This window comes from Alosa alosa, chromosome 10, assembly GCF_017589495.1.
Source record: "Alosa alosa isolate M-15738 ecotype Scorff River chromosome 10, AALO_Geno_1.1, whole genome shotgun sequence".
NCBI classification, from domain to species: domain Eukaryota; kingdom Metazoa; phylum Chordata; class Actinopteri; order Clupeiformes; family Clupeidae; genus Alosa; species Alosa alosa.
Genome location: NC_063198.1, coordinates 26,616,382 through 26,626,381, shown reverse-complemented (window position 1 = coordinate 26,626,381; position 10,000 = coordinate 26,616,382). Strand labels below are relative to the sequence as shown.

Below are 10,000 nucleotides of genomic sequence, written 5' to 3'. Positions count from 1 at the left end.
GGGACTTGCAGGGCTCTGCAGTTCTGCTGCTGATGCTGCTGTTGCTGACCGCCGCCACCGCCACTGCTGTGGGTGCTGGACAGCTCTCCATTTCACACAGAGCACTGCTGTCATGTTGTTTTGTTTGTTGTTTCAACACTAACATACTGCTGACACGTGTAAAGACGTGATGCTGTGCTGCATGCTGCTATGGTATGTGCGCGTGCAGGTGTCAACTAGATTTGAGCTGTTGATTGAAGATATATTCTCTCACTCTGACTTTCTTTCTTTACCTTTTTTAACCTCTTGCCGTTCATCTGTCTTTTGTTTGTTGAGTCAACAGTTGAGTTATTGCTTTTGAACAGCCTCCTGATTAACAATGAACAGGGAGTGTATGCATTACGTCTGCCATTGTGTCGTAGAGTTGGCTCTAACCCTTTGCTGTCTCTGATTTGTGTTGTGCAGGAAACAGTGGAATATGCCTTTCTCATCATTTTCACGATTGAGACCTTCCTCAAGATCATAGCGTATGGCTTAGTGATGCACCAGAATGCCTACGTGAGGAACGGCTGGAACATGTTGGACTTTGTCATTGTTGTGATCGGGTAAGTTTCGTGTGTGTGTGTGTGTGTGTGTGTGTGTGTATGTGTGTGTGTTCCAGCTTAACAGATTGCTGAACACAATATCAAGGTTGTGGGGTCATTAGTAGGAACCTCGTGTATTGAAAAAAATATTTCCTTTCACTGATGCTCCTGATAAAAGAGTCTCCTAAATGTGTGTAAATGTATCCTTCTGTCTATGGTTGAGCTTTTACTGTAGAACACTCTCTCTGTTTCTCATATAAAGACATGTGTGCAAAAGACACACACACTGACATTACCGTTCACACAGTCTTCACTGTGGTAATCACAGTAATGCAGTTGCTTTCCTCACTCACTCACTCACTCACTCACTCACTCACTCACTCACTCACTCACTCACTCACTCACTCACTCACTCACTCACTCACTCACTCACTCACTCACTCACTCACTCACTCATTCTCTCATTCTCTCTGTCTTGCTTGTACCATCAGTCTCTCTCTCTCAATCCATGTCCTAAATTATCAGTGTGTTTGATTTTTTTTTTTGATCTTGTATTCTTTTCTTTTTATTCACTCTATTTTGTCCTCCAGTCCTCTCCTCAGCCATTCCATCTACCCCTCTTTCTCTTAATTCTTCTTTTGTACGTTTTAGGCCACCATTTTTTTGTCTCTCTATTTGTCCCTTCCCTTTTGCTTGTGTCTGCGGTGGATTTTTGTATGCTCTCCATCTTTATCTCTCTATGTCTCTCTCTCTCTCTCTCTCTCGCTCTCTTTCTCTCCATCTCTCTCTCTTTCTCCTCTAATGCACACACAGTCCAGTGGGTAGCTAGGTCAGAGCTTGTCTTGTGTGCCACATGCGGTTTGTCTGCGGTGCCTTTGGACATGGAGGCCTGTGCTCAGCGCTGTAAGCTGGTGCTGGTGCAGTGGCCGTGTGTGTTCAGCTGAGTTCCTGCTCAAACGTCACGCATCTCATCTCATCTCATCTCATCTCAGACAGAGAGCAAACACACACACACACACACACAAGAGCACACTGGGGAGCCAGAATTGGGTAGGCCATGTGCTTGTCAAAGCAATTAAACAGTAACACACAAGTGCTTCAAACTGAGGAGGGGTTGTTGTTGTTGTCAAAACACAGACCTAATAGACTATTGAGGAAATGCTGTTTCATTGTAGTGCAATTCCACGCAAAACTGTCACGTCCATAACGGCAACTAAATGCCATGGCATTTGTGTGATGCGAATGATTATGTGAAAAGTTTTTCATCTAAGTTCTACAAGAAGAGTGAATGCCCAAATTTCAAGTAATCATCGTTCACATCATACCATACCATAATGGCATTGTGTTATTTGCCCTGTAGTTATATTGCCATGTGTGTCTCTTACCTCTTTCACATCGCCATCTTGGTCAGGGTTTCACCTTTGTTGATTTCACGTGTGAAAACGATAACCTGGGTTGTCTGACTGCTTTGCCACCCACCGCTTAAGAACAAGCGTCTGGACCTTTTGCTAGCATTTTTGCCCGTCTCCCAGGTCTCGTAGGAATTGACTGGCTTGGTTTGAATTGACAAAAGAAGAGTTGAATAAGGGCGAAATAGCCCTGCTCTGTGTCTTTGTCTGTGAGCACGTGCACGCTTGCATCTGTGTAGGCTGGAGGCTCAGGTGTCTTGAAGTACCAGGTGCATAATGTTGTTTACATGTTTACATGTTCACCTAGGCTTGAACTGGACAGTAAACATACTACGTGGAAGCACAGCTTGCATGCTTTTATCAACGTGACTTTGCTGAACCATGCTTCTTCTATAGTAGGAGAATCCACTTATGCTATTGAGAAATTATTGAGATGTCTTGACCCTGTGTGCATGTACTGTACCGTGTGTGTGTGTGTGTGCGTGTGTGCGTGCATGCATGTGTGTTTGTGCGTGTGTGTGTGTGTGTGTGTGTGTGTGTGTGTGTGTGTGTGTGTGTGTGTGTGTGTGTGTGTATTTCTCTACCGCACTAACCCCTGTGTTCTCCTCTGTCTGGGTGCTGGCAGGTTGTTCAGTGTGGTCCTGGAGGTGCTGACCAAAGAAGAGGAGGTGGAGGAGGTGGAGGGGCTCGCCTTGCACGGCCATGGCGGGAAGTCGGGCGGCTTCGACGTGAAAGCTCTGAGGGCCTTCCGAGTGCTGCGACCGCTCCGTCTGGTCTCAGGAGTGCCCAGTAAGAACCAGCCCAGAAACTTCTGGAAAAACATATAACCCATAACAACTAGCAGTGCCTGTGCACGCTTCCACACAACTAAAAAACAAACCCTGATCTGACCTAAACATTAAGCAGCAACTGCAAAACACATTCAATAAACAGCATGTACACAACAACCCTTTACTACATAATGCAGTGAAGGAGCCATTCACTCTCTTGCCATTTAAAGCGTGACTAGTGTCACTGCCCCTGATGACGTGTGGAGGACCTTGTACAGGACTTTAATTTGGGGCTAACAGACTTATCTGATGAATGGGGCTTTGGATGCTCAGTCACAGCTTATGTAAACAGGCGTCCTGCAGTTCTGTAGCAGCAGCGTTCCTTGGAGTCATCTAGTGTCACCTTGTCCACTTTATCCTGTACTGTTCCTCCCTTTCTTGTTTATCATCTCTCTTTCTCACTTACTCTCTGTCTCTCTCTCTCTTTCTCTCTCTCTCTCTCTCTTGCTCTGTCTCTGTGTCTGTCTCTTCTGACCTTTCCACCTCTCAACACTTCTGTACGCTGTCCGTGCAGAGCAGCTCTGGGTGTCCTGCTGCAAGGGACACATGTGTCCCCTCTCTTTCTGAGATACACACACACAGACACACACAGATACAGAGACACACACACACACTCACACTCACACATACACACACACACACACAGACACAGACACACACACACACTCATACACAAATGCAAACACAAACACACACCAACATAAACATACTCTCATACACAAATGCATGGAAACACACACAGGCACACACACACACACACACAGACACACAGGCACACACTCTTTCTGTAGCCATATGGCAGCGAGAAGCATCCCCCGCATGCGGCCCCTCAGGAATGTTCTTTTAGAACAAGCTGTCAAACTCTATGCCCCAAAGACAAGTAAGGGCTGTGAGTGTGTGATGTGTGTGTTTGTATATGTGTGTGTGTGTGTGTGTGTGTGTGTGTGTGTGTGTGTGTCCTCTCAACCCACTCGCTTTCCAACCAAATGCCATCCAGAAATGTACATGTCTGTATTGTGCATAAGCATGTTAATACGTATGTAATGCACACTGTTTACACCCATTCACACCTGCACACTCCTCCCGAACCTAATAAAAATAAATAAAAACAGGCTCTCACTCTCTCAAGAGCAAGGTTTGAAATCACTGTGTGTGTGTGTGTGTGTGTGTGTGTGTTTTGCGTGTGTGTGTGCAGGTTTACAGGTGGTGTTGAACTCCATCATCAAAGCCATGGTCCCCTTGCTGCACATTGCCCTGCTGGTCCTGTTCGTCATCATCATCTACGCCATCATCGGCCTGGAGCTGTTCATCGGCAAAATGCATGCCACCTGCTTCATGCCCGGCTCAGGTCAGTCCGTCCACACCATTAGCATTGGGTCAAAGGTCCGATTGGCACATTCCACTCCAGTGGACACAGCAGAAGTGAATCTCTCTGTTGGGTATAGCTGTCCTCCTCAGTGGTCAGTCCATATGTCGAGACTCAGGCTGTAATGTTGGACACTAGCAAAGGAACATATGGAGGTCCAGGGGTTAGCAGGCAATCATCTGCCCAGGGTGGCTCTGATGACCTGCTTGTTTTTCATCAACTGAAGTGGTGCTGGGATAAAATGAAGCTCCACACAGCAGTGGTCTTGTAGTCTAACCGTAGGTGGTTAGAACTTCCCAAAGTTGGATGCGTTTGCAAAGTACTGGCTATGCATATTCTTTTTCTGTTTGCTGAATGTGCATGTGATGAAGGTGCTCTCACATCTCATAATGAGGATGTATGTACCCCCACTGTAGTAGTGCTGAATCATGTGAGCGGTGATCTAATTCCTTCCATTTCTTTTTTCATATCTCCTCTCTCTCTCTCTCTCTCTCTCTCTCTCTCTCTCTCTCTCTCTCTCTCTCTCTCTCCCTCCCTCTCCTGCAGATATGCTTGCGGAGGATGAGCCGGCTCCGTGCGCGGTCTCTGGCCACGGGCGTCAGTGCCCCATCAACGGCACTGAGTGCAGGGAAGGCTGGCACGGGCCCAACGGGGGCATCACCAACTTCGACAACTTCATGTTCGCCATGCTCACGGTCTTTCAGTGCATCACCATGGAGGGCTGGACAGACGTGCTATACTGGGTCAGTGTCTCCTCTTTCTCCTCCTCCTCCTCCTCCTCCTGTTCATAGCACAGCACTTCTCTAACTCGGGGGAGACAGAGCCAGGGAGGGATGCTGACGGGGATGCTGACTCCTCACCTGCATCTTCCCTCAGAGTACCGAGTACAGCACGCCACACGTTTTGTTAGTGGCATCAGCAACTTTACTACTAGACTGCACGCCATTTGTTCATTTAAAGATGATTGATCATATTTGGTGCAGTTATAATGCATAACCTGAGTGAAAATAATTGCCTACATGCTTGTTAAAATGTGTCATTTGTCATTGTCAGATCTGAATCAGTCAAATTGTCTGTCATTCTGTTGGCTTTTGATGGTAGTGTTCAAAAATAAGGCCATAAAAGAAAGGGAGAAAATGCATATGCACACAGAGCGAGAGAGAGAGAGAGAGAGAGAGAGAGAGAGAGAGAGAGAGAGAGAGAGAGAGAGAGAGAGAGAGAGAGAGAGAGAGAGAGAGAGAGAGAGAGAGATAGAAAGAGTTATTTGAACAAGCAGCCCACACACACTTGAGCGGGCAAGTAAGACGGAATCCTTGCTCTTTAGCCCTCCTCCCACAGCATGGCACACACACACATAAAACACACAACGTCATTATCGCTGCCTCACATCCCAGCGAGCCAGCACACTAACCATCCAACGGCAACCCTCCACATGTTGCTCTTTTACAAGTAAAATGTGCTCGCAAGCCCCTGAGTTAAAGCTATTTTTGGCTGCGTAGTGTGTATGTTTTTTAAAAAACGGACCTAGAGTTGTCTTTCCCCCACCTGGTTAGCTGTGGCTGTCTTCAGACTTCACGCTGTACTTGATTTGATTCTCCGCAGATAAACTGACCTTTCCCTGTGCTCAGAGTGACCTGCCACTGGCCCTCCAGTGACCCCGTGCCACATGGGGAGCGAGTCTTTCAATAGATGAATATGCCATGAGCTCTCACACCAGCTGTCTGTGGAAACGCTAAAGCAAGGGCTTAAGCGAGTCCTACCATCTCAACACACACACACAGACAGACACACACACACACACACACACACACACACACAGACAGACACACACACACACACAGACAGACAGACAGACAGACAGAGACATACACACACACACACACACACAGACAGACAGACAGAGACATACTGTACACACACACACACACACACACACACACACACACACACACACACACACACACACACACACACACACACACACACACAGACAGAGGCAGTGAAAGCAGAGCACCAGTCTGAGAGGAAATGGCTGCCACGTTTCCTGACTGAACACTGCTGTCTGAATATGCCCTCCTCTTATCTTATTGCTGTCTCTGTCACTGTTTTCTTGCCACTGCCTTCTTCTCCTCTGTGTTCCAGTCGATGTGCTCTCAATGTTCTTCTGCCTCTTTCTGTCTTTCCTTCTTCCCTTTCTTCTTTCTTTTGCCCTGATCCCCCTCTCTCTCTCTCTCACTCTCTTGTCTGTCTCTCCACGTTGTCCTGCTGCTATTCTCTTCTAGATGAATGACGCTATGGGCTTTGAGCTGCCGTGGGTTTACTTTGTCAGCCTGGTCATCTTTGGCTCCTTTTTCGTGCTGAACCTGGTTCTGGGTGTGTTGAGCGGGTGAGCACTTTCCTTTTCTTTCCTTTTCTCTCTCCATCTCTCCATCTCTCCCTCTCTTCCTCCCTGTCCCGCCATCTCCGTGTTGCCCCAAACCCCCTCCCTCTTAATCCATAAAGGCAAATGTCTGGGGTCCCTGCAGGTGAACGACGCCATGGGCGGGGGGACGCCATCCATCTACTTTGTAAGCCTGATCATTCTGGGCTCGTTTTTCGTGCTCAACCTGGTGCTGGGTGTGCTGAGTGGGTAAGAGGGCGGAGCGCCATGTGTGCCGTGTCCCTGTGAGGGTTTGCTGTGCGCGCTCTCTCTCTCTCTCTCTCTCTCTCTCTCTCTCTCACGCATGCACTCTTGCTCCCTGGCTCTTTGGCTCTCCCTGCCCCTCTCTCCCAGTGTGACGTGTGATTAGTGATGGGCTTGGGGGTGTTCGCTGTGTGTACTGAGGCGTGCGAACCACAACAAACAGCAGTCAGGGAGGCCCTGTGGAGGTGGTGCGGGGTGAAGCATCAGAGGATGGGGCCCTGTGGAGGTGGGGTGGGGGGTGGGATGGAGCATCAGAGGTTGGGGCCCTTTTCGAGGAGCCATTCACATCACACCAAGTCAGAGGCTGAAAGACTCCCAGGGTTTCACAGAGCAGCTTGAAAGTACTGGAAAGCACTTCTTTCATTTTAGCACCAGAGCATCTGCGCTGAGAGATAGTGCTGATTTAATGGTCACTGATAGTGGAGAATAATTTACCCATGACTAAACTGCCAGAAGTGATCTGTCTGTAGATTTTACTGTATTACAAAAACAGATGTGTGGAGTCTTAGTAAAGTATGCTGTGTTGTTGTAATAAGTCCGATATGGAAGTAGATATTCCTTGACGATGCTTGTTTGTGCACCATGTGCGTGTCTCGGGAGAGTTGCCAGCTCAGCGCTCAGTAAATGAACCTCTAGCTCCTACAGAAAGCAGTTTCAGCAGAGAGGTGTACTGCTGGAGCAGCTGCAGATGCTCAAACCTCCGAGGAGCAGACAGATTTAGTGTTGCGCTCACACACTGTCTGTGATGAGGTAAAAGCAAAACTGAGCTTGTGATTTAGGTGGCCGGGGGAGGACAGATTGAGAAGGTAAAAAGGTGAGGGAGGGACAGGAGTCTGGGACACTGTGATACGGGTGTTGGAGGATGTAGCAGGACTGGACGGGACAGGACAGGACAGACGAAGGACTGACAAAGGAGCTGAGGGCAAAAGAGCCGTGTGTCCTGCAGAGTCACACGAGAAGCTGCACAAAGACACTGGAGGGCAGAGGAAGCCTACGTGATGACCGATGTGAAGATAGAGGGGGAATAGAAAGAGGGAAGGAGGGGGGGAGAGAGAACAGACGGCGACAGAAGGACACACATTATGAGGAAGAAAGGGAAGGGCAACTGTGAGAGAGAGAGAGAGGGAGGGAGGGTAGGAGAGAGATGGAGAGGAGAGGGAGGGTGGGAGGGAGGAGGGAGGGAGACAGGGACTGTGGGAGGGAGGGAGGGGAGGGTGGGGAGGATGGAGGGGAGGGGAGGGGTGGGGTGGGAGGATGGAGAGGAGGGAGGGTGGGAGGGGGAGGGGAGAGGGTGGGAGGGGATGGGGGGGGAGGGAGGGTGGGAGGAGATGGAGAGGGGAGGGGTGGGAGGGATGGAGAGGGGGGGGAAGGGAGGATGGAGGGAGGGGAGGGGTGGGGAGGATGGAGGGGGAGGGAGGAGGGGGGGAGGAGGGGAGGGAGGGGGGGGAGGGGGAGAGGAGGGAGGGGGGGGGGGGGGGGGGGGGATTGGGGAGGGGATGGAGGGAGGGAGGGTGGGGAGGATGGAGGGAGGAGGGAGGAGGGGTGGGAGGAGGATGGAGGGAGGAGGGAGGGGTCGGAGGAGGGAGGGAGGGATGGGAGGATGGAGGAGGAGGGGGGAGGAGGGTGGGGAGGGATCGGAGGAGGGGGGGGGGGGGGAGGATGGGAGGATGGAGGGAGGGAGGGTGGGAGGATGGAGGGAGGGGTGGGAGGGATGGGAGGGAGGAGGGTGGGGAGGATGGAGGGGATGGAGGGAGGGGAGGGTGGGGAGGGAGGGAGGGGGAGGGAGGATGGGGAGGATGGAGGGAGGGATGGGAGGATCGGAGGGAGGGAGGGAGGTGGGAGGGGGAGGGAGGGGGGAGGGGTGGGAGAGAGATGGAGAGGAGGGAGAGGTAGGAGAGGATGGAGAGGAGAGGGTGGGAGAGAAGGAGGAGGAGGAGAGGGTGGAGATGGAGAGGAGGAGGGTGGGAGAGATGGAGGGAAGGAGATGGAGAGGAGGGAGGGTAGGAGAGAGGAGAGGGAGAGGAGAGGGAGAGAGGAGGAGGAGGAGAGAGATGGAGAGGAGAGGAGAGAGAGAGAGGAGAAGGAGAGGAGGGAAGGAGAGGAGATGGAGAGGGGAAGGAGAGGGAGAGGAGGGAGAGGGAGAGGAGGGAGAGGGAGAGGTGGGAGAGAGAGGGAGAGGGAGGAGAGATGGAGGGAGAGGAGAGGGAAGGAGGGAGGAGGAGAGAGGGAGAGATGGAGAGGAGGAGGGAGGGAGAGGAGAGGGAGAGAGGGAGAGGGAGAGGGAAAGATGAGGCAGTGGTGGCCTTACGAATGAGGAGAAGCAATGGGCACTCGGTGCCGACTCGTCGTCTCACCACGGGGAAAGACGACCCCATTCTCTCCTCCCCACGCTCCCTCGTTCTTCTACCAACACCAGAGAAATATCCTACACACACACACACACACACACACACACACACACACACACACACACACACACACACACACACACACACACACACAGGGCGAAATTAATCTCATTGCCTCGGTCTTCAAGTCCTTCCGGCTGCTCAGAGCTGTAGGATATTAATACTCTCCCTCCAAAGAGGCAGCAGACTCCCTGTCCTACTGAAACACACACACACACACACACACACACACACACACACACACACACCACACACACTCATGAATATTCTCACGTTCTTTCAGGCACTCACTCCTCAATATCCTCTTATACATGCGTAGAAACACACACTTCTTATTGATACACAAGCATGCACACAAACGCTTTCCCAGGAACACTCAATGCTGGGATTTGGTCACAGCTCAAAGCTTTCAGTCCAAGCTCACGTCCGTGTGGTCTCAGACAAATGCCGACCTTGCCTTGTCTTTTTTCAGCGTCTTTCTGTGGCTTTTTCACAGCCACCGCGCAGATAAGCAACTGATCCAGTCCGTATCGGTTCAGGGGTCCATTTGCTCGTGGGTCATTTCCTGAGCCTGCCCTCTGCCGGCCGGTCTCTGAGGGATTACAGATGGGGACTGACAGGGACCCAGCCCCCTCTTGTGGTTGCCTGTGAAAATGGCCGGCTTTCTCCTCTTAATCCAATAAGAAAGGGATTACACTATGGCTTTTTGATGGAGAAGGTTCCACTCCAGATCAGAGAGGG

General features: G+C 50.7%; 1 protein-coding gene across 16 annotated transcripts in view; it reads left to right on the top strand.

Moving 5' to 3' along the window:
• Positions 1–10,000, top strand: part of cacna1da (calcium channel, voltage-dependent, L type, alpha 1D subunit, a) — a 79,243-nt gene that overhangs the window by 27,436 nt on the left and 41,807 nt on the right. For 15 of the 16 annotated variants that reach the window (XM_048255640.1, XM_048255644.1, XM_048255633.1 and 12 more), the window contains exons 4-8: positions 445–584; positions 2,598–2,761; positions 3,998–4,150; positions 4,715–4,911; positions 6,451–6,554. In XM_048255640.1, the coding sequence (XP_048111597.1) occupies positions 445–584; positions 2,598–2,761; positions 3,998–4,150; positions 4,715–4,911; positions 6,451–6,554 (758 nt within the window). Of the gene's footprint in view, positions 1–444; positions 585–2,597; positions 2,762–3,997; positions 4,151–4,714; positions 4,912–6,450; positions 6,555–10,000 lie in introns of those variants that run through there. The other variant, XM_048255641.1, reaches the window with a different exon arrangement.